The 24,779-nt window shown below is 45.1% G+C and overlaps 1 protein-coding gene across 1 annotated transcript in view; it reads left to right on the top strand.

Annotated features, from left to right (window-relative positions):
- LOC124594735 (ATP-binding cassette sub-family C member 4-like) overlaps positions 1-24,779 on the top strand; it is a 279,421-nt gene that overhangs the window by 73,550 nt on the left and 181,092 nt on the right. The window contains exon 4 of the mRNA XM_047133107.1: positions 12,884-13,088. Coding sequence (XP_046989063.1) covers positions 12,884-13,088 — 205 coding nt within the window. The remainder of the gene's footprint in view (positions 1-12,883; positions 13,089-24,779) is intronic.

Genomic DNA, 24,779 nt, shown 5'->3' with positions numbered 1-24,779 from the left:
GTTCCCTCTGAGCAGCCATAGCGTACGGATCTCCGTGCCGGCACGTTCACAGGAGCTCAGTCCGTCAGTTCACCTGATGATGGCGACATGTATGATCGCCGAAATATTGTGCCCGTTGGACACTATAGACCGGCAGCATACCCGTGGATATTTTGATTAAAAAAATGGTTCAAATGACTTAACATCTGAGAACTTAGAACTACTTAAATCTAACTAACCTAAGGACATCACACACATCCATGCCCGAGGCAGGATTCGAACCTGCGACCGTAGCAGCCGCGCAGTTCCAGACTGAAGCGCCTAGAACCGCTCGGGCATTCCGGTCGGCAAAGAAATGTACTGCCTGCGTTATTTTCTGCCAGTTTCAGTTTATTTGCAGTACTCTAAATGACAGTCTGATGTCGAATAGGAAGTATACGAGGTATGTCCACAAAGTAAGTTCCGTTTGGTTATATAAAACAAACGTGTACAGACACAGAAAAAATATTTATTGTACAAAAATCTACAACTAACTACTTTTCTATATAGCTTCCGAAATTTTGTAGGCACTTGTCATAGCGTGGCACCAGTTTTTGTATGTCTTCTTCATAGGAGGTTGCCGCCTACGTATTCAACATTGTGATGACATGTTCTTTCAGCTCGTCATCATCATTGAAGTGTTGACCACCAAGGACAGATTTTAGATGTAAGAAGAGATAAAAGTCGCTAGGAGCGCTGTCCTGGCTGTACGGAGGATGATTAAACGCGTCCCAGTGAAATTCCCGTAAGAGTTGTTTGGTCACATTCGCCGTGTGAGGTCGGGCATTATCTTGGAAAAAAACAACACTTTTTGACAATAATCCTCGGCGCTCGTTCTGTATTGCGCGGCGCAATTTCTTAATGGCCTCGCAGTAACCGTGTGCATTGATAGTTTGGCCTCGTGGTAAGAAATCAATCAGCAAAATGCCTTTTCTGTCCCAAAAAAGGGTGCACATGACTTTTCGAGGTGTCAAGATTTGTTTAGGCTTAACCCTCGTTTGGGATGAAGTGTGCCTCAATTCCATTGATTGCCGTTTTGTTTCAGGGTTGTCGTACGATACCAAAGTTTCATCCCCCGTGACTATCCAAGAAAGATACCATCGCCTTCTTCATTGTTACGTGTCAAAAACTGAAGTGCACTGCCCATCCGTTGTTTTTTGTATTGTTCAGTAAGAATTTTGGGTACCCAACGTGAGCAAAGTTTTCGAAATTTGTTTTTCAGTAAGAATTTCATGAATTAGTGATCGGGAGATTCGCGGAATTTTCATAGCAAGGGCACTAAGTGTAAACTTACGATTGTGCTAAATCTTCTCTTCAATTGTGTGAACCAGTTCATCAGTAACCACAGGTGGGCGTCCACTTCGTTCTTCATCGTGCACTTGATCACGTCCTTCATTGAAGAGTCTGACCCATCTTGTAACCATTGAATCACTCATAGCATTTTGTCCGTAAACCTCGTAGCTTTGCCGATGAATTTCCTTTGGTCTAACTTTCTTTGCATTTGGAAAACGAATCACAGATCTGATTTCACACGCAGCGGCATTTTCAATTACAGCTGACATTATAAAGAAGCACTACAAAGCACACGTCGGCAGCAGCGATCTGAAAATGGCGTACATGTCTTCTCCTTGAGCCAGAGTTAACTGCCGCGCATGCTCGGAACTGCGATCATAGCGCTGCTGAGGATAGAAATAGAAACGAAACTTACTTTGTGGATGACCCTCGCATATTGTTAACACTTAATGAAAAGATTAAAGTGATCGAGGCGAATGGGAAATAATGTTGTGTTTCAAATGCGGTAAATCATAAATTTATGAAACTATAGGAAACAAGGATAAGATACGGGATGAATGGGTGAAAGGGAATGAGCAAATGAAAGGACAGGCGAAAAAGACGGGGAATGATGAAATAAACAAGATAGTGTGGGAATGGCTCGTAAGTGCGCGGACGCATGTTGCAGATTGAGGCCCTGAAAGTTGCTAATGAGCTTGGGAATGCGGAGTTTAATGCATCTACAAGATGGCTGGACAGTTTCAAAGCTAGACACAACATTGTGTGGAATGAAGTAGATGAGCAAGTTAAGGATGTGCAGGAAAATTTAGCAACGGAATGTAAGACAATACTGCGGAGCCTAAATACGAATTATGATCCGGAAGACATGTTCAAAGCCTGTGAAATGTGACTGTTTTATCGCTCACTGCCTTCAAAATCTCTAGCAATTCGAAGTGAAAAGTGCATCGGCAAAGAAATATCCCAGGAAAAACTCACAATACCGCCGTGTGGAAAAGTGTAAAGTGAAATAGAGAAGCTACTGACTATTAGAAAGACAGAAAAAAACAGTTGTTTCAAAAACAAAAGTCGGTAGGCTTTGAGTCACAAGCTGAAATAATAAAAAGGCGTGGATGGTGAGTGGTATTATGGAACAGTGACTGGGCTATTTCAATGCCAAAATGAAAAAAAGGAATTCCAGAAGTTCTCTTTTCCTAGACAATGCAATCGCCCACCCGAAAGTATCAAATATGTAATTGGATTAGTTCGCGCCGGTTGCAACCAGCCTCACATGGAGCGCGGGATTATTTACAGATTCAAGTCCCATTACAGGAGATTTTTCATACAGTCTCTTACTCTTAGTGTTGAAGAAGTCTAAAGTGCATTTGCTCATGCAAAGCCAGTTTTTATGGTATCTTGAACGCAGTAAATAAGACTGGACTAGCAGTAAGGGGAATACAGCCCGAAACGGTCACTAAGTGCTCCAACAAAGCGGGGTTTGCAAGTGATGAACAAGGCGCTTCTGTACTCATCAAAACTGAAGAAAATGCAGCAGCAATTGCTGAATTATTTCAAAACAAAACATTTTAAGTGGTCGAAATGACTGTAGTCAAAGTGATGTCTTTCTGTCAACTCACTCTACTTTTACTTTAGCAACAGATCTAACAGAAATCCGCAACGCAGAAGGTGATGAGAAGAACGCAAAGGAAGAAGAAAAGGAGCAAAATGTGTCTGGAAAAATTAATACGCCTGAAGAAGCTATTACATGCGTAAACGATGTTATGCGATTTGTAGGGCCCACACACTCTCCAAAACTGTTGGAACTACGGTACAGTGCAAAACTGCGTAGAAACAACACATCTGAACAGGAAATTCAGATTTCCCTCTTTGATATGTGGCGAAAAAATAAAATGAAAAGCAAATAAACACTGGCACTATATGTATACACCACAACAGACGAATTTACCGCTACAGTAAAAATATAGACATACCGTATTATGTATCAATTATTGTAATTAGTATAATACTCTAGTATTGTATTGTGCAATATACAGGAAGTGAACATCTAGCGTACAGAAGTAAAGATACGTAAATACATGCATAATTAAAAAGTTATACTTTTTTGCATGATGCTAGACAAATTTTATATAGCCTAATGTGTTTTGTTTAGAATAGAAACTTGTTCAATTTGGAAAATTGTTTTAGTATCAAGTGATTCCGTTTTCAACGAGTTTTACTTACGCATACGTTGCCCTGTGATCGTGTCTTGATTGCATGTCGACGATGTGTTACTGTGTCTGACACCTCTCCGAAGTCTTAAGAGTCTGGCTCTTCACCTTTGGATCCAAGTTCTTTTTTTTTCCCCGTGTCTGTGCGGATTATGTGAGAGAATCTTGTTCTCCTCCTAGAAGATCAAAATGTTTGAGGTTAGAATGCGTTCTAGGACCCCACAACAGAAGAACGTCAGCGATACTAATCTGTAATCTGTGTGCACCTGACCCTTTACCAACTTTGTGAGCAGGCGTGACATGCAAATTTTTTTCCAATTTATTCGCTGTGCAAGAGATTGTCGATAAATATGAGCTAGGAGAGGCACTGATTCCGCAACGTAGTCAATGTAAAGCCAAACTGCAATTCCGTCAGAGTCTGGTGCCTTCTTCACTCTGAATATTTTTGAATGTTCAGGGGCCTGATATCCACAGTACTCGTTTTTTAGTCTCTGCAGCGGCAGACTAGGTATACTGTTATCTTCATTCTTAAATATACCCGTCACAGTTTTCGTACGGCTATCTATGGCCAGGAGCGAGATAATGCATGAAACTCTTGATCAGAGTTACGTCGTGCCTGGCTTTCAGAAAGAGTTTACAAAGTGCGAGTTAAAGCCTGATGTTCTAGAGCCGCTTTCAGTCTCGCCTCCCGATCTTCACTGAATTCTTGAGACCGCGTAGTCCTCTGTCTTTTAGCCTTCCTAGTGTATTGAGCAGCACACAGCCATTTCCTAGCGATTTTTACTCGTAACTAAATCAAAATATAATAAGTAGGCACACAAATCACATAGCAGACTCAATAAATTCGTCTTTCCTAGCCAAGAAGTCAAATATAAGAAAACCTATGGCAAGAAGCAAAGCGATTTAGTTAAGTGTTTAAAACAAAAAACGATATCAGTAAATCTGTATAGGCTATCTTAACCAAGTAAAGTCAGTATTAGTTTCTATTCGTATAGGTAAGACTGCAGCTCTTAATTCTGCCGCTGACGTGAACTTCAGAAAGTACTCACGTCGCTGAAGTAAAAAGAAAAACAAATGTACCATCTATTGGTTCTTTCTTGTACTAAGAAACCAACAGTGACATATATTCTTTCTTCCGTTTACTACACCGAACTGCTAAGCTGAACTGACTACTAAAACTTTAAATTAAGACATTTTTTTTCTGTGAGCCGATTTCGATGAAGGAAAGCCTATACGTCGCCCCAAACTACGCTAAAGTTATCCATGAAAACCCCACGAAAATTTGCCAAGTAGTTCCAGAGATTAGCATGTTCAGAGAGACAAAGATTATAAAAATCGTCGTATTGTATTTTGTTGCGCTCCCTACATAATCCACAATCTGTTTTTAACAAATACTTTCAGTGCACAGACACGAAAATTGTATAGTTTTGTTATTGGTATATAGATGCTAATGGAACTCAGTACGTCCTATTGGGCGGCGAATGCTGAACTGAAACGAAACTTACACCCTGTGTGCTCCATAGAAGCACAGTACATCCACTAATCTTCTTAATGTAAGTAAACAATTCGTCAAAATGGTTCAAATGGCTCTGAGCACTATGGGACTTAACATCTATGGTCATCAGTCCCCTAGAACTTAGAACTACTTAAACCTAACTAACCTAAGGACAGCACACAACACCCAGCCATCACGAGGCAGAGAAAATCCCTGACCCCGCCGGGAATCGAACCCGGGAACCCGAGCGTGGGAAGCGAGAACGCTACCGCACGAAAACAATTCGTCAAATGAGGTCATTAGCATTATTACATTCTTAGCTTACGAAGTTACTGCCGGCCGGAGTGGCCGTGCGGTTCTAGGCGCTACAGTCTGGAACCGCGAGACCGCTACGGTCGCAGGTTCGAATCCTGCCTCGGGAATGGATGTGTGTGATGTCCTTAGGTTAGTTAGGTTTAAGTAGTTCTAAGTTCTAGGGGACTGATGACCACAGCAGTTGAGTCCCATAGTGCTCAGAGGCATTTGAACCATTTTTTACGAAGTTACTGTCTACAGGAAAATACACGATTATTCATGAAACGACTGTTGGAATAACTATGGATTTCCGATGGTCTCCGGCAGTGGCCAAATTCTTTATGGAGCAGTCTGAGCAACATACATTAAATTTGGCTCCATTTCGTCCGTCTTCATTTTATCGTTATTTTGACGATACGTTTGTGGTGTAGCCACATGGCTGCTCTTGAGCAGTTTCTTGAAAACATGAATAGCACGCATCCAAGCATCTAGTTCACTGTCGAAGCCGACAGAGAAGGAATGTGGCCATTTTAATCTTCTGTGCAACGAAATCTGATGGGTCTCTCGGCCACTCTGTGTACAGCTGACTGATGCAATTTGATTCATATCTCAGCGCACAGAGTTTCCACCATCCAGTCCAGAAGAGATTGGCTTTAAATACATTGATGTACAGAGCTACAACTGGTTCTGACGAGGACCACTTTGATTCCTAAATTAACCATCCAAAGTATGTTTTCCGAAAGAACGGTTACGGTTATAAGAATCAACAGTAACAACTGTAACCCGACCAGCGGATATAATCTTAGCAGTGCATGCAAGCAGGCAGTAGACGCTGAACAGAAATAGAGAAATTGTGTACGCTCCTACAGGAGATGTGGCGCCACCAGTGCTTTCGTAATTGCTAACCAATCACAAGCCCTCTACGAGATATTTACAGCACAGTAGCAGTAGCCATGACAGTCAGTTGCTCTTGATGAAGAAGATGATGGTAATGGTCGGAAGCTTGTGGTTTTATCCAAAGCTGAAGGGAAGGCCTTCGTTCTGAAACGCAGGAAGACATCGACAAAATTTACACTTTCTGTAATGAATGGCAGCTTTCTTTTAACGTGCATAATTGGAAAACAACACTGACAAGAAAGAGAAATACCTCTATAGCATCCAACTGCGAGATGATTGGTAAATATGTAAGCCCATGACATTCTTTATTTACAAATACAGATACTTTCCATTTTTGAAGAGAAATTTGTTAACATCGAGGATAGATTTAAGTGTCAGGAAGTCATTTTTGAAAATATTTGTATGGAGTGTAGCCATGTATGGAAGTGAAATATGGACGATAAATAGTTTGGACAAGAAGAGAATAGAAGCTTTCGAAATGTGGTGCTACAGAAGAATGCTGAAGATTTGATGGGTAGATCACATAACTAATGAGGAGGTATTGAATAGAATAGGGGAGAAGAGGAGTTTGTGGCACAACTTGACATGAAGAAGGGACCGGTTGGTAGGACGTGCTCTGAGGCATCAAAGGATCACCAGTTTAGTATTGGAGGGCAGCGTGGAGCGTAAAAATCGTAGAGGGAGACCAAGAGATGAATACATTAAGCAGATTCAGAAGGATGTAGGTTGCAGTAAGTACTGGGAGATGAAGAAGCTTGCACAGTATAGAGTAGCATGGAGAGCTGCATCAAACCAGTCTCAGGACGGAAGACCACAACAACAACGAGACCATAAGAAATGCTGAACGGTATAGAAAACTCCTTTCCGTTGTGGTGTTGGAGGAAAGTCCTTAGAATTCCACGGACTGCAAAAAGAACGAATAGGTCAATATTACAGCAAACAAAACCATATCGCTCCTTGGAAAGTGTGGTACTGAAATGGAAACTGATCAACTGTAGATAGGGCACATCATGAGAAGAAAAGATTCGCTGGAAAAGACTTTAATGTTGGAGAAGATCGAAGACACAAGGAGAAGCGGGCGAAAAATGATGAGACGGATCGATGGCATCACAGACGCAATGCATTCCAATCTGCAAAGTATTTGGGAGATTGTACAGGGCGAAAGAAATTGGCGTGGAATCACGGAGAGTCGTAATCGACTAAACAATTAGAGAGAGAGATTGGGGAGGGGAGGGGGGAGAGAGAGAGACTAAAAAACGAAATTGAATGGGACAAACACTAAAATCTGTAGTACGTCACTCTAAAATTTTGAAGGCTTCGATTTGTTGGAAGGGTTCTGTCAAAACCCAATCCATCTGCAAATGAAATCACATATAAAACGGTAGTGCGATTGATTCTAGGGTACTGCTCCAGCTCGTGGATTGATTCTCTAGTAGGCACAACAGTAGACATCGAATGAACGCAGAGATTCATTGCTAAGATCGTAACAGGTCAGCATTGCCCCTAGGAGAGTATCTGCAGGCAACTTAAATGACAATCTTCGGAAAACCGGCGATGTTCATGGGAAAACCGGTTCAGTATATTTACAGGATCGGTATTTGAGGACAACTGTGTCACAGTTCTACTGCTACTATCACGTATCTCTCGTATGGATGATGACAATAAAGTAAGAGAGATTATGATGCGTTCCCGTTGACACTGTTGTGTTCTTCAGTCCAAAGACTGATTTGGTGTAAATGTCTACAGTAGTCTACCCTGTGCAAGCCTCTCCATCTCTGCTAAGTACTGCAATCTGTTTCCATTGGAAGTTGCCACCTGCAGTCAAGCCTTCGTCTCCCTCTTCAAGTTTTACCGCACACAGTTGCCTCCACCACTAAAGTGACAATTTCTTGGTGCGTCAGGATGTGTCCTGTCAACCGATCCTTTCGTTTAGTCAAGTCGCCTCACAAATTTCTACCCTCCCTAATTTGAGTCAATACCTCTTTATTAGTCATCGGATCTACCCATCTAACGCTCAGCCTTCTTCTGTAGCAAAAGATTTCAAAATCTTCTGTTTTCTTCTTGCCTGTACTGCAGATCGTCCACGTTTCACTTTCGTATATGTCTCCATTACAGACAAATTATTTCCTTTTTTTCTTTTACTTGCGCCTTTCTTCCGCATCTGCGCAAGGTCGGCATGCTTATTATCGTATGTCGCATATTTAGTTTATAAGCTAGCCACACGCCCTTTCAGTCTCCAAACCGTTACCTCCACACTGCCCCCCCCCCCCCTCCCCCAGGCACAGAATATAATTATATACCTTAACTGTCTGCCTGCAGTGCAATTGATGAGGAAGTGACGAAATTTTTCTGAGTGTTTGCTTATCTTGTACATGAGGTCGTACTAGGGTACAGCCCGGTATTCAACTAGTGGGATGTGGGAACTGCCTAACATCATATCCAGGGCTGGCCGGCACACCGACCTTCGTCGTTAACCCATCGGTTGCATCCGATCAGGGGCTGGCGCACCTCCCCGCCCGGAAGCGGCGTTTTGACACGCTCGGCTACCCCGACAAGCATGACGCTTCAATTTATATTTGGTGTTAATAAATTTCTGTTTCCTTCGGAAATGCTTTTCTTTAACGCCTGTTTACAGTTCATATCCTCTCTACTTCGTTGATCGTTATTTTTCTGCTCAGTCGCGCAGGGTAACCAACTGGTCTTGGGAGGCTTGTCACGGTCCGTGCGGCTCTCCCCGTCGGAGATTCGAGTCCTCCCTCGGGCATGGGTGTGTGTGTTGTGTCTAACGTAAGTTAGTTTAAGTTAGATTAAGTACTGCGAAAGCTTAAGGACCGATGACCTCAGCAGTTTGGTGCCATACGACCTTACCACAATTTTTTTTCCAAAATTTTGCTGCTCAAGCACCAAAACTCACCAACTAGTATCCCAGTCACATTTCGTTGATTTATTTTCGATTGCATAGTCTTATTTAATTCGACTATACTTCATTACTCTAGATTTACTGTTTCGCACTCATCCTATAACCTTCTTTCAAGATGCCATCCATTCCAATCAAGCGATGATCAAAGTTATTTTGTCTCCTTTCACAATATTACAATTTCATCTGCAAATATTATAGCGTGCATACAGAGGCGAATTGATAATTATTTTTCCCTCACTCAATACGTGAATGAAATAGTACATAAAATTGTAACAAAATAGGCTTTTCCTAGTCTTGTACAATGGGTTCAGAAATCTATGTGTAAATGTGGATATATTTTCGGTTGTATAATGGGCGATAAGAAAGCTTCCATTCGAGGGCTGTACAGTCCGGAATCGGTATGCGAATCAGGCGAAATTGCCGCGAGCACTGAGGCAAGCATCCAACCGGCGGACCAGGATGAAGATACTCATTTGGTAAAACACCTTACCCTGCTGTCTGAAAAAGTCGTAGCTGCCTGCTGTGCATTGTCGTCCGACAGGAATCGTCGATCATTGAAGACCGTTTACAAGGTACCGAAGGCGTGATAATATCGTGGGAAGATATCTAGATTATAGGCTGGTGCTTCAGCGCCTTCCCCTTGAATTGGCGTAACTTCTGCATTACAAAATTTGCGATGTGGTGAGGTGCGTTATTGAACTGGATTGTACTATTGAATGCGTGAATTCCTAAGGGACCTAATTGCTGAGGTCATCGGTCCCTAGACTTACACACTACTTAAACTAATTTATGCTAAGAACAACACACCCACCTATGCCCGAGGGAGGACTCGAATCTCCGACGGGAGGGGCCGTACAATTCGTGACATGGCAAGTCTAACCGTGCACCCACTCCGCGCGGCTGACGTGCGTTATCATGAAGCATCAGCACCAATTGGCGCACGGTACCATAACGATGGTTTTCCGACGGGCTCGTTTCCCCATACACATTCTTCATTCTCTGATAGATGTCTACGGGTGTCTGTCCTCCGGTTGCTAAGAAAAGAACAACAGCACTTTGGTCCTATTTGGCCACATTTAGTAATAACGTCGTCGTAGTTCCCGTTTCCGCATTTCATGCACGCACGTCGGAAAGCCATGAATGCCACACTGATCCCTGGTCTACATGGCGACGCTTATATAGGCGGATTGGGGTCGCGCTGACACTGCAGCAACGCCCACAAAAAGAAACGGTTTGATCACTGCTTATACTTATCCATTTTGAATGCCTATAGGCATACAAACACAATTTTTTGGTTGTTTGATTTGGGGGGAGGGGATCAAACAGCGAAGTCGTCGGTCCCATCGAATTGCGAACGGATGGGGAAGGAAATCGGCCGTGCCCTTTCAAAGGAACCATCTCGGCATTTACCTGAAACGATTTAGGGAAATCACGGAAAACCTATATCAGGATGGCCGGGAGAGGGTTTGAACCGTTGTCCTTCCGAATGCGTGTCCAGTGTGCTAACCACTGCACTATCTCGCGCATCTCGCTCGGTACTTGGTGATGGCCTTCTACAGCGTACGTATCAGCTGTATGTCGCCAAAGGACAAGGAAGAAAAAATTAAAGAGATACAAACTCTTACAAAGTCTTACCCTCGGTCGTTCTTCCCGCGAAGAATTCGCAGCTGGAACAGGAAAATGACGAAGTTACTGTAGTAGAAAAATAGCACGCGCCACATACCCAAGGTGATTCACGGAGTATAGCTGCAGTGAAGGTGAGTAGATATTTGGCCAAAATACAGTGCCACCATGATTTTCTATAGTATTAATTTCTTTTACAAGACATTTGCATCTGCCTTAGTAAAAAAAAAATTCTAAAAATCCATGTGTTACACAATTTTGTTATCAATTTCCACATGGAGTTCAATCTTACAAAACAGTTATTCAGATTTCTCAGCAGTATATACAAGATTGAAAAATTGTTTCAGGGTCTGCCTTGTGACAACAAGTAGACACTAAAAGCGGTGTGAAACTTTCTGGCTAACCAAAACTGTGCGGCTAACCGGTACTCAGACCTGCGACATTTCGCGCGCAAGTGATTTACCGACTAGGCTATCCACTCACGACTTACGATCCGCCCTCGCAGCTTTATTTCCTCCAATACCTCTTCCGCTGCCTTCAGAGAGGTTCTGCATACACTACTGGCTATTAAAATTGCTACACTAAGAAGAAATGCGGATGATAAACGGGTATTCCTTGGGCACATATATTATACTAGAACTGACATGTGATTACATTTTCACGCAATTTGGGTGCATAGATCCTGAGAAATCACTACGCAGAACAACCATCACTGGCCGAAATAACGGCCTTTATACGCCTGGACATTGAGTCAAACAGCGCCTGGATGGTGTGTACAGGTACAGCTGCCCATGCAGCTTCAACACGATACCACAGTTCATCAAGAGTAGTGACTGACATATTGTGACGAGCCAGTTGCTCGGCCACCATTGACCAGACGTTTTGAACTGGTGAGAGACCCGGAGAATGTGCTGGCCAGGGCAGCAGTCGAACACTTTCTGTATCCAGAAAGACCCCTACAGGACCTGCAACATGCGGTCGTGCATTATCCAGCTGAAATGTAGGGTTTCGTAGGGATCTAATGAAGGGTAGAGCCACGGGTCGTAACACATCTGAAATGTAACATCCATTGTTCCAAGTGCTGTCAATGCGAACAAGAGGTGACCGAGACGTGGAACCAGTGGCACCCCATACCATCACGCCGGGTGATACGCCAGTATGGCGATGACGAATACACACTTCCAATGTGCGTTCACCGCGATGTCGCAAAACGCGGATGCGACCATCATGATGCTGTAAACAGAACCTGGATTCATCCGAAAAAATGCCGTTTTGCCATTCGTGCACCGAGGTTCGTCATTGAGTACACCATCGCAGGCGCTCCTGTCTGTGATACAGGGTCAAGGGTAACCGCAGCCATGGTCTCCGAGCTAATAGTCCATGCTGCTGCAAGCGCCGTCGAACTGTTCGTGCAGATGGTTGTTGTCTTGCAAACGTCCCCATCTGTTGACTCAGGGATCGAGACGTGGCTGCACGACCGTTACAGTCATGCGGATAAGATGTCTGTCATGTCGACTGCTAGTGATACGAGGCCGTTGGGATCCAGCACGGCGTTCCGTATTACCCTCCTGAACCCACCGATTCCATATTCTGCTAATAGTCATCGGATTTCGACCAACGCGAGCAGCAATGTCACGAGACGATAAACCACAATCGCGATAGGCTACAATCCGAACTTTATCAAAGTCGGAAACGTGATGATACGCATTTCTCCTCCTTACACGAGGCATCACAACAACGTTTCACCAGGCAACGCCGGTCAACTGTTATTTGTGTACGAGAAATCGGTTGGAAACGTTCCTCATGTCAGCACGTTGTAGGTGTCGCCACCGGCGCCAACCTTGTGTGAATGCTCTGAAAAGCTGATCATTTGCATATCACAGCATCTTCTTCCTGTCGGTTAAATTTCGCGTCTGTAACACGTCATCTTCGTGGTGTAGCAATTTTAATGGCCAGTAGTGTACTTTGCGCGAATGCGTACTCGAATTGTTGAGTTGACAGAGCACTTTCCGCTGTAACGCAAGTGTCCCAGGTTCTAGTCCCGGTGCGGCAGACAGTTTTAATCGGCCATGAAGTTTTAAATCTTCACTGCAGAGTGAAAATTCTATGTGGTGAGTGAGGGCGGTGTCGGTGTGGCAGGATAATGCAGCCGGTGCTGCTGGGGTACCTGCTGGACTACTTCACGCCGCCGCGCACCATGAGCAAGCACGTGGCGGCGCTGTACGCGGGCGGCGTCGTCGCGGCCACCGGCCTCAGCGCGCTGCTCTTCAACCACTACATGCTGGACGCGCTGCGCACCGGCATGCGCGTGCGCACCGCCTGCTGCTCGCTCATCTACAGGAAGGTGAGGCCGCCGCGTCGCGCCGCGCTCTTCTCTGCTTCTGTGCCTTTCTCCCATCACCTAGCGGTTGGCTGCGCACGCGATTTGCTAGCGATCACAGCAACACGGCGCTGAATCCGACCTTGCCCTTATGTCATACACTGATGGGAGGGGTGGGGGGGGGGGGGGGGGGGGGTGGACGAAATTATATGGCATGCTGATCCTATTTATGGACGCTGCCATCGGAGCACAAAAAGGCTCCTGTTTAATGAAAGAGTCTGACTGAAAAGTGAAGTACCAGTTGGCTCAATCTACCTTCTTCACCACCTTTAAATTTTTTTTGCAGAAATATTGGCATGCGGACACATTTAACATGCGCCTCACCTGTCACCCCCACAAGCTGCCCTAATTGTAACTCGCTCACACCCACTAGTCCATCGCTGTAAGTCTCACATGTCCATCCACTCCCAACTGCCCATTGTCTCTAGCTCACTCCGCCCTACTGGTTTTCATTACCTCTGTGTAACTCTCCAGCTTATCACGGTCTCCTGCCTCATAGCGACAGTGACCATAGTTCTGTCCTGCTACTAGTGTCTGTTCTCACTGTCACTGTCTCCTCCTGCTCTCTCGTACTCTTATTATAGTGAAGAGCCAAGGGAACTGCTACACTTGCCTAATATCGTGTAGGCCCACGGCGAGCACGCAGAAGTGCCGCAACACGACTAATGTCTGAAGTAGTGCTGAAGGGAATCGATAATATGAATCCTGCAGCGCTGTCCATAAATCTGTAAGAGTACGCGGGGGTGGAGATCTCTTCTGAACAGTACGTTGCAAGGCACCCAGATATCCTCAATGTTCATGCCTGGAGAGTTTGGTGGCCAGCGGAAACGCTTAAGCCCCGAAGAGCCTGGAGTCACTCTGTAGCATTTCTGGACGTGTGTGGCGTCGTATTGCCCTGCTGGAATTACCCAAGTCCGTTGGAATCCACAATGGACATGAATGGATGCAGGTGACAGTCAGGATGCTTACGTACTTGTCACATGCCACAGTCGTATCTAGACGTATCAGGAGTCCCATATCACTCCAACTGCACACGCCCTACATCATTACTGAGCCGCCACCAGCTTGATCAGTCACCTGCTGACATGCAGGATCTATGGATTCATGAGGTTTTCTTTATACCCATACACGTCCATCCGCTCGATAAAATTTGAAATGGGACTCATCCGACCAGGCAACAACATATTTCCAGTCATCAACAGTCCAGTGACGGTATTGACGGGCCCAGGCGAGGCGTAAAGCTTTATGTCGTGCGGTCATCAGGGGTATACGAGTGGGCTTTAGACTCCGAAAGCCCATATCGATGAGGTTTCGTTGAATGGTTCGCACGCTGACACTTGTTGATGGCCCAGCACTGAAATCTGCAGCAATTTGCGGAAGCGTTGCACTTCTGTCACGTTGATCGATTCTCTTCAGTCGTCGTTGGTCCCTTTCTTGCAGGATCTTTCTCCGGCCTCAGCGATGACGAAGATTTGATGTTTTATCGGATTCCTGATATTCACGGTAGTCTCGTGAAATGGTCGTAAGAGAATATCCCCACCTCATCGGTGCCTCGGAAATGCTGTGTCCCATCGCTCGTGTGCCAACTGTTACACCACGTTCAAACTCGCTTAAATCTTGTAACTACGAAGGCTTTCCCGGCGTAATAATTGATAATATTCTTCTCGGGTATGCAGCCGGATCATAACGTCTTCATGACACAGTATCTCCACCGTCCAACTGGCCGCCGTCTTCAGGTGAGAGTGCTGGTGCACGATCTCGCCGGAACTGACTTCCCAGCGCAAGCGGCGGTCCCTATAAGGCCGCAAAAAAAATGGTTCAAATGGCTCTGAGCACTATGCGACTTAACTTCTAAGGTCATCAGTCGCCTAGAACTTAGAACTACTCAAACCTAACTAACCTAAGGACATCACACACATCCGTGCCCGAGGCAGGATTCGAACCTGCGACCGTAGCGGTCGCTCGGCTCCAGACTGTAGCGCCTAGAACCGCACGGCCACTTCGGCCGGCTATAAGGCCGCAGAAGACCCACAACGCGTGCGCGAGAAGGTGCCGTAACTGCCCTCTAGCGCAGTAAACATACCGCGCCGCCAGTGATGGAAACAGGCGAAATCGAGATATCGCTGTCAAGAATTAAAAAAAAGAAAAAATTTTAAATTTTATTCCGACGATCGAAACACAGACAGTTGTTTTTTAATGTCAGATAACACCGGGTCGCAAATCTTACTTAAAAGATAACGCTTGTCTCTATTAATAAGATTGTCAGATAAACGAATCTCTATGGATTCTTTTAAAACACAATCCCAATAGCGAGATGCAGGGGCAACCATTTGTGTCTCATCATATAGCATTCTGTGTCGCTCGGTGAGACAGTGCTCCGCCACTGCAGATTTCCCAGGTTGAAACAGCCGTGTGTGCCGTTGATGCTCAACACATCGATCCTGAATGGTCCGAATTGTCTGACCAATATAAGCCTTCCCACAGTGGCAAGGGATCTTGTACACTCCGGGCTTCCTCAAATCCAAGTCATTCGTAACAGAGTCAAGAAGCGCTCTAATCTTGGCTGGCGGACGAAAAATACTTTTGATATGATATCTTTTCAGAATTCTTCCTATCTTCGAGGAAATGCTCCCAGCAAAAGGCAGAAAAGGCACCGATTTGCAGGTATCTTCTGGTGGTTCAGGCGAAGGTCCAAACTGGAAAGCACGACGGATCTGTTTGTCTGTATAGCCATTCTGCTTGAACACAACCTTAAGATGGTCCAATTCTTGTGTCAAGCTTTCTACATCTGGAATGGCATAAGCTCTTATCGCCAACGTCCGCAGGACCCCCGTACGCTGGAACGATGGATGACAGCTAGAAGCATGCAGGTAACGGTCCGTGTGCATAGGCTTTCGATAAACACTGTGTCCCAGTGTCCCATCATCCTTTCTGTACACCAGAACATCCAGAAACGGAAGCTTTCCATCACTTTCCACCTCCATGGTAAACTTGATGCTAGGATGCAGGGAATTAAAATGATCTAGGAGGCGGTCAGGAGCTTCCCTCCCATGAGGCCACACGATAAACGTATCGTCAACGTACCTCCAGAAACAGGTTGGTTTTAAGGACGCCGTCTTCAGCGCCATGTATCTCGATTTCGCCTGTTTCCACCACTGGCGGCGCGGTATGATTACTGCGCTAGAGGGCAGTTACGGCACCTTCTCGCGCACTCGTTGTGGGTCTTCTGCGGCCTACATAGGGGCCGCCGCTTGCGCTGGGAAGTCAGTTCCGGCGAGATCGTGCACCAGCACTCTCACCTGAAGATGGCGGCCAGTTGGACCGCGGAAATATTGTGTCATGAAGGCATTATGATCCGGCTGCATACCCGAGAAAAATATTATCGCTTAAATCTTGATAACGTGTCATTGTAGCAGCAGTAACCGATCTAACAACTGCGCCACACACTTGTGTTACATAGGCGTTGCCGACCGCATCGCCGTATTCTGCCTGTTTACATATATCTGTATTTGAATACGCATGCCTATACCAATTTCTTTGGCGCTTCAATGTATATTTTTGCCTCACACCCAATTTTACGTGCGTATTCTACTTGTAGAAGGGGGGGGGGGGGGGGGTAACTTTGTATCTCTGTATCTTGGAAACGGACAAAGCTATCAAGAAAAGTTTTCAAGATTGTTTGAAATCGGGAGCTTACTAATATACCCCAAAAATTTAAGTCATTTTCTGTGCATAGCCATCTCAGAATAAGCGGCTCGGTTTTTGTACCCGAAACGTGTTTTTCGGGCTTTCTCAGGAACTGCCCATGAACTACCTGGTGTCTCCATAAACCCCTTAAGGCGCACCGTAGACCACACCTAATACAAAAAGAACCAACCTGTTTGCTCAGTTTGCCTAAGCCGGAAGAAGTGAAAAATATTCCAAATTTGACCCTGTAATATAGGTTACAGTTAGACTAGCCTTCTGTCTGCTACACAAATGGTCCCTAGACCAAGGGCTGTCCAAAATACCTTTCTACCACTAGTAGAACCCGAGGTTTGAGCTCCGGAAAAAACCGCTTATACGTACGGCATTTTGGAATATATTAGGTAGAGGATGCTGTCACATGCGTACCGATAACACATCAACAGCAAAGATGACAATGCATCAAAACAACTTAGTAACCGGAAATGTCGCAGTATGCCTGAAGAGATGGTGCGAATGGGACTCTTATACTGAAGGAATGGAGGTAAGTGTCCCGTCTGGTTACCCAGATCTGGGTCGTCCCTTGTTTTTCTAAATCATCTAAGACGGATATCAGGATGATTCCTTCGAAAAACACACTACCAATTTCTTTCCCCTTCCTTAAACAATCCCTCTTATTTGTCTCGATTTCAAATGGTTCAAATGGCTCTAATCACTATGGGAGTTAACATCTGAGGTCACCAGTCCCCTAGACTACTTAAACCTAACTAACCTAAGGACATCACACACATCCATGCCCGAGGCAGGATTCGAACCTGCTACAGTAACTGTCGCGCGGTTCCAGACAGTAGCGCCTAGAACCGCTCTACTGCTGCGGACGGCCTCAATTTCACACCTCACCCGTTGTCCATTATCCTGCGGGGGGAACTGTCACGTAGTACGTCCAGGCACACATGGCTCCCTGCCCGATATTGGACGCTCTAGCTGACTTGTTCACAGTTGTTACGTTTTTATAGGTGCCCTTCATACCCTTCTAGGATCACGAGTTTTGCCGCTTATCCAAATGCTAGCTATATAATTCGATACCTGAGGCAACTTGAGGTTATCGCCCTGCATCATCACATCCATATAGGGCCGAATACTACACATGGTGTTCTTGAATCACCTTAACCGGATGTACCCCTGCGAGTGAGTGACAGGATATGTTGATTAGGCATTGATTTCACAACTGACATGCTGCGCTCGTTAGCCCTTAGCTGCTGGCGTCTATTAAACCAGATTAGAGCAGGGCTAAGTGATCACCGTCTTAGGACTCTAGACATGTACCAACGTCTATTTGGCCTCGCGTATTCTCCACGCTGGGCAGACGCATCCGATCCAGCCTGCTGTGGCCCGCCATATGCTGGCGTATTTGGGATCCATTGTTAGTATCGGCATGTTGAGTAAAATCCAGTACGATTCTCTCACCCTCCCAAGGGACAGAGGAGACTTGGGCCTTTTTCATGTTCAGGACGGAGCGAAGGCCCTATTTGTAAGCTATCCCATGAAGATGTGGCGACATTGCCCGCCATGCCTTACAAGCCTGCTGCTGGAATCCTTAGTGCCAATCTCTCTCTCTCTCTCAATCTCTCTCTCTCTTAGGTACTGTTATCGCACATCCCAGCGCCTTTTTCCTACATTGGTCAATTCTTTCTTGAACTAATCCGCACCGCACTGTGGCCCACACGCTTGACATCAGCGAAGGCGATATATACCTATATGTAGTTGAGTAGGACACTGGACGTGACTGAAAATACCCCCCAAATTGAGTGCCGTGTCGTGTAGCTGGCGGTGAGTCTCGTCATACTTGATACAGTCGTTCAGTCCTCTTGGTGCATAACGGTTAATGAGAAGCAGGTGCACCAGTCTCGCCTGCATCAAATGCACCCCGCAAACTCTCCACTGTGTGTCACCTGTGGAGTGATCGATGACCATCGCTTTGTCTGGAGGTCCTCGAAGGATGTTTGGCAGTTGGTGCACCAGGTACTGGCTTTCGTCACACGCGTGACTTCCAATCGGATAAGTGCACAATCGCTCCTCTTCCCGGATGGGATGTATTTGCCGAGATTCTTTGACGGTAAGAAGACAGTCCTCGATTTTTGGCACTGCTTAAATGAACGACGCTGTGCGGTACTACGGAGCCCCTACTACCAGCAATATTTCTCAGGTTTTCTGTGGGTCGCGTTCCATAACCCACCTCGCAGCTGAATTATCCATGACATGAAAGGTTGAAACACGAACTCTTTTTGTTGGGACTGAAGTACCAAAGGCGGCCACATTGCTACAAGAGGACATCCATCGTTAATCTCGCAGCGAGTGATGCCATGGAGATGACCTGTTTTGTTTTTCTTCCTGTTTGGCAGCCGACGAGGATGGGCTTAAATTTACCTTTCCTCGGGTTTATCAGGCATGCAATAGCACGAGCTTATGCAACTCACTGGTGATGGCACAAAAAAATCTTTTCTCATTTTTCTTGATGCATTCTGGCCCCCTTGAATCCTATGGCGTCCATCCTTCTCAGTTCTGATGGGGAGCACGGGAAATTCGTGGTCACTTTGCCCCCCACCTCCTCTCCCTTTTTCGTAAAAAAATAGAGAAGTGCTAAAGTGTCTGGCTGGAAACTGAAATGTAGTGTCGAACCCCGACTGGGTCCCCTTTTTTACATTCTGCTTAGCATTCAGATCTCATTGATGTGGAGATTCACCAGAAACGAAACGTGGTTGCGATTCCACGTTACACTGTAGCTCCCCTTTTCCCAGTTGGATAACTGGTTAGGAACGTGCAAGTGGCCTAAGTGACATCCAGTTGATTCCGATTGTTTCACGATAACTACAAAGAGATGCAAGTCCAGTCGCGAAAGTTATATGAAAGTGATGATATCCATCTACTTCCAAATTGTGCACCCACGAGTGGTAGTTGTCTACTCATGTGCTCTGCAGCAGCGTCGCAAGTGTTCGGGAGTTTATAACTTGAGTAGTGTTTCTGGCTTTATGTGTAGGACATGGTGGTTGTCTCGTCTCGTCCTTCGTTATATGTGTGTCTGACGGCGGTGTAGTCCGCTCCTGTTGTTTGTCATGGCGTCCAAGCGTTCATTTTATAAGCCATTGCCTAAAGTGCAGGCCGGATCTTTCGAAATCCACGACTGATTAGATGATACTTTTCATGTTACCTCGGACCAAGTGGATATCTCCTCTTTTGGCACTGAGATTTATGTGTTCTTGATTAAATTCGTGGATCCCCTTCAAGTAGACTAATACGAATTAAAGCATCGTAATCAGGCTTCCTTCCGGCGTAGAGGTGGTTTGAACACTATGATGCTCCTTGCAGATGTGGTCATTAAATATATCAATGTTCAAATATTCAGTCTTCTTCCGGAGGTGGAGAATTTACCATAAGGAAGTTCGGCGCAATGCAGTGACGCGAGAGGAATTTACTGTGAACGCTGGTGAGGTCAACACAGGCTCGAATGTTGTAGCGTTATAAGTTCGATAGAAATGCAAATCAAAAAGAACAATCCGTCTCATTTGCAGGTTTGTGGATATTCTATTCATATTACATACAGTGGTCACGTGGGGACGTGTTTTCTGTACACCGAAAGTGGAAATCTTCGAATAAAATGCCTGCGGTGAGTTTTTGCTTTACAGTCTTCCTCTGAACAGCGCGGTAAATTAGGGATTATTGACTTCGTATGCCCTGGTAATGAACTTGGAGCTACGTTTTCCCTCGTTTCTGGTGATCATCCAAAAGTTTCCACTATCTCTGCGATTGCTTTTCCACCGTAGTAATCAAAGCCTGACCCCGTACCTGCTACCGCTTGCACGTTGGCGCACTCGATTCATAATAATCGGCGCCGCAATCAGGATGGTGATGATTTAGTTGCTCCTTCTCCTGTCCCATCTTCCCCTGAGCCGTGTTTGTCTGTTACTCGTATAATTGGCGTAGTACCATACAGCTCTGGCGCTCTGGAGATCGGGGAGGGAGTCTCTGGTACTCCTGCTGCCCCTATGGAGCCGCCCCGGAGCTAGTGTGTATCGAAATCGTCTTCTTCGCAACCACCACCACAAGTACAATCAGTAATACAGCAGCGCCCTCGTGTTCCTCTGTCTGCTCTCAACGACGGGGATCGTGATTTGTTGCCTACTGTCACTCCCGTTGCAGAAATTGTTATTCAAGAATTGTCTCCCGCTGCCTCTGAGATCCACACTGATTGCCTCCTTTAGAGAGTGGGCATACCGTGCGTAGTGACTCTTCTGTGAGGCAGGCCTCTAACCCTGGGAAGTCACAGATTGTTATGAAAGTGGTACAAAATCCGCCTGCGCTGCCGACTGCAGTGGCTATTATGCCTCGCAACCGGCGTAAATAACGCGTACAGCAGGAGCGTGCAGCAGCTCGGAAAACAACGAATTGTAAAGATTCAGTTGCCGCCTGTACTAGCCACTCGCTCTCGGATTCGTCACTGGGCTCCACGCTGGACTGTGGCGAGCGACTGATGGAGTAGTCATGCTGCTCTGTCGCTGTTTATGTGTTTTATCTTTTGAATGATGGAATGATTTCTAAGACATATGCACCAGCCACATCAAATGGTTTTTTTTTTGTCATCAGTCTACTGACTGGTTTGATGCGGCCCGCCACGAATTCCTTCACTGTGCTAACCTATTCATCTCAGAGTAGCACTTGCAACCTACGTCCTCAATTATTTGCTTGACGTATTCCAATCTCTGTCTTCCTCTACAGTTTTTGCCCTCTACGCTTCCCTCTAGTACCATGAAAGTCATTCCCTCATGTCTTAGCAGATGTCCTATCATCCTGTCCCTTCTCCTTATCAGTGTTTTCCACATATTCCTTTCCTCTCCGATTCTGCGTAGAACCTCCTCATTCCTTACCTTATCAGTCCACCTAATTTTCAACATTCGTCTATAGCACCACATCTCAAATGCTTCGATTCTCTTCTGTTCCGGTTTTCCCACAGTCCATGTCTCACTACCATACAATGCTGTACTCCAGACGTACATCCCCAGAAATTTCTTCCTCAAATCAAGGCCGATATTTGATATTAGTAGACTTCTTTTGGCCAGAAATGCCTTTTTTGCCATAGCGAGTCTGCTTTTGATGTCCTCCTTGCTCCGTCCGTCATTGGTTATTTTACTGCCTAGGTAGCAGAATTCCTTAACTTAATTGACTTCGTGACCATCAATCCTGATGTTAAGTTTCTCGTTTTTCTCATTTCTACTACTTCTCATTACCTTCGTCTTTCTCCGATTTACTCTCAAACCATTCTGTGTACTCATTAGACTGTTCATTTCGTTCAGCAGATCATTTAATTCTTCTTCACTTTCACTCAGGATAACAATGTCATCAGCGAATCGTATCATTGATATCCTTTCACCTTGTATTTTAATTCCACTCCTGAACCTTTCTTTTATTTCCATCATTGCTTCCTCGATGTAACTGACCCTTAGCATAGACAAATGTAATGTATTGCGAATACATAGAAAGAAGGATCCTTTATTGTATGATTATATGATAGCGGAACAAACACTGGTAGCAGTTACTTCTGTAAAATATCTGGGAGTATGCGTACGGAACGATTTGAAGTGGAATGATCATATAAAACTAATTGTTGGTAAGGCGGGTACCAGGTTGAGATTCATTGGGAGAGTGCTTAGAAAATGTAGTCCATCAACAAAGGAGGTGGCTTACAAAACACTCGTTCGACCTATACTTGAGTATTGCTCATCAGTGTGGGATCCGTACCAGGTCGGGTTGACGGAGGAGGTAGAGAAGATCCAAAGAAGAGCGGCGCGTTTCGTCACTGGGTTATTTGGTAACCGTGATAGCGTTACGGAGATGTTTAATAAACTCAAGTGGCAGACTCTGCAAGAGAGGCGCTCTGCATCGCGATGTAGCTTGCTCGCCAGGTTTCGAGAGGGTGCGTTTCTGGATGAGGTATCGAATATATTGCTTCCCCCTACTTATACTTCCCGAGGAGATCACGAATGTAAAATTAGAGAGATTAGAGCGCGCACGGAGGCTTTCAGACAGTCGTTCTTCCCGCGAACCATACGCGACTGGAACAGTAAAGGGAGGTAATGACAGTGGCACGTAAAGTGCCCTCCGCCACACACCGTTGGGTGGCTTGCGGAGTATCAATGTAGATGTAGATGTAGATGTACAGATTGAAGAGTAGGGGCGAAAGGCTACAGCCTTGTCTTACACCCTTCTTAATACGAGCACTTCGTTCTTGATCGCCCACTCTTATTATTCCCTCTTGGTTGTTGTACATATTGTATATGACCCGTCTCTCCTTATAGCTTACCCCTACTTTTTTCAGAATCTCGAACAGCTTGCACCACTTTATATTGTCGAACGCTTTTTCCAGGTCGACAAATCCTATGAAAGTGTCTTGATTTTTCTTTAGCCTTGCTTCCATTATCAGCCGTAACGTCAGAATTGCCTCTCTCGTCTCTTTACTTTTCCTAAAGCCAAACTGATCGTCACCTAGCGCATTCTCAATTTTCTTTTCCATTCTTCTGTATATTATTCTTGTAAGCAGCTTCGATGCATGAGCTGTCAAGCTGATTGTGCGATAATTCTCGCACTTGTCAGCTCTTGCCGTCTTCGGAATTGTGTGGACGATGCTTTTCCGAAAGTCAGATGGTATATCGCCAGACTCATATGTTCTACACACCAACGTGAATAGTCCTTTTGTTGCCACTTCCCCCAATGATTTTAGAAATTCTGATGGAATGTTATCCATCCCTTCTGCCTTATTTGACCGTAAGTCCTCCAAAGCTCTTTTAAATTCCGATTCTAATATTGGATCCCCTATCTCTTCTAAATCGATTCCTGTTTCTTCTTCTATCACATCAGACAAATCTTCACCCTCATAGAGGCTTTCAATGTATTCTTTCCACCTGTCTGCTCTCTCCTCTGCATTTAACAGTGGAATTCCCGTTGCACTCTTAATGTTACCACCGTTGGTTTTAATGTCACCAAAAGTTGTTTTGACTTTCCTGTAATCTGAGTCTGTCCTTCCGACAATCATATCTTTTTCGATGTCTTCACATTTTTCCTGCAGCCATTTCGTCTTAGCTTCCCTGCGCTTCCTATTTATTTCATTCCTCATTGACTTGTATTTCTGTATTCCTGATTTTCCCGGAACATGTTTGTACTTCCTCCTTTGATCAATCAACTGAAGTATTTCTTCTGTTACCCATGGTTTCTTCGCAGCTACCATCTTTGTACCTATGTTTTCCTTCCCAACTTCTGTGATGGCCCTTTTTAGAGATGTCCATTCCTCTTCAACTGTACTGTCTACTGCGCTATTCCTTATTGCTGTATCTATAGCGTTAGAGAACTTCAAACGTATCTCGTCATTCCTTAGTACTTCCGTATCCCACTTCTTTGCGTCTTGATTCTTCCTGACTAATGTCTTGAACTTCAGCCTACTCTTCATCACTACTATATTGTGATCTGAGTCTATATCTGCTCCTGGGTACGCCTTACAGTCCGCTACCTGATTTCGGAATCTCTGTCTGACCATGATGTAATCTAATTGAAATGTTCCCGTATCTCCCGGCCTTTTCCAAGTGTACCTCCTCCTCTTGTGATTCTTGAACAGGGTATTCGCTATTACTAGCTGAAACTTGTTACAGAACTCAATTAGTCTTTCTCCTCTTTCATTCCTTGTCCCAAGCCCATATTCTCCTGTAACCTGTTCTTCTACTCCTTCCCCTACAACTGCATTCCAGTCGCCCATGACTATTAGATTTTCGTCTCCCTTTACATACTGCATTATCCTTTCAATATCCTCATACATTTTCTCTATCTGTTCATCTTCAGCTTGCGACGTCGGCATGTACACCTGAACTATCGTTGTCGATATTGGTGTGCTGTCGATTCTGATTAGAACAACCCGGTCACTGAACTGTT

This window comes from Schistocerca americana, chromosome 2, assembly GCF_021461395.2.
Source record: "Schistocerca americana isolate TAMUIC-IGC-003095 chromosome 2, iqSchAmer2.1, whole genome shotgun sequence".
In the NCBI taxonomy this organism is placed as follows: Eukaryota; Metazoa; Arthropoda; class Insecta; order Orthoptera; family Acrididae; genus Schistocerca; species Schistocerca americana.
This window is presented reverse-complemented; position numbering and strand designations above follow the sequence as displayed.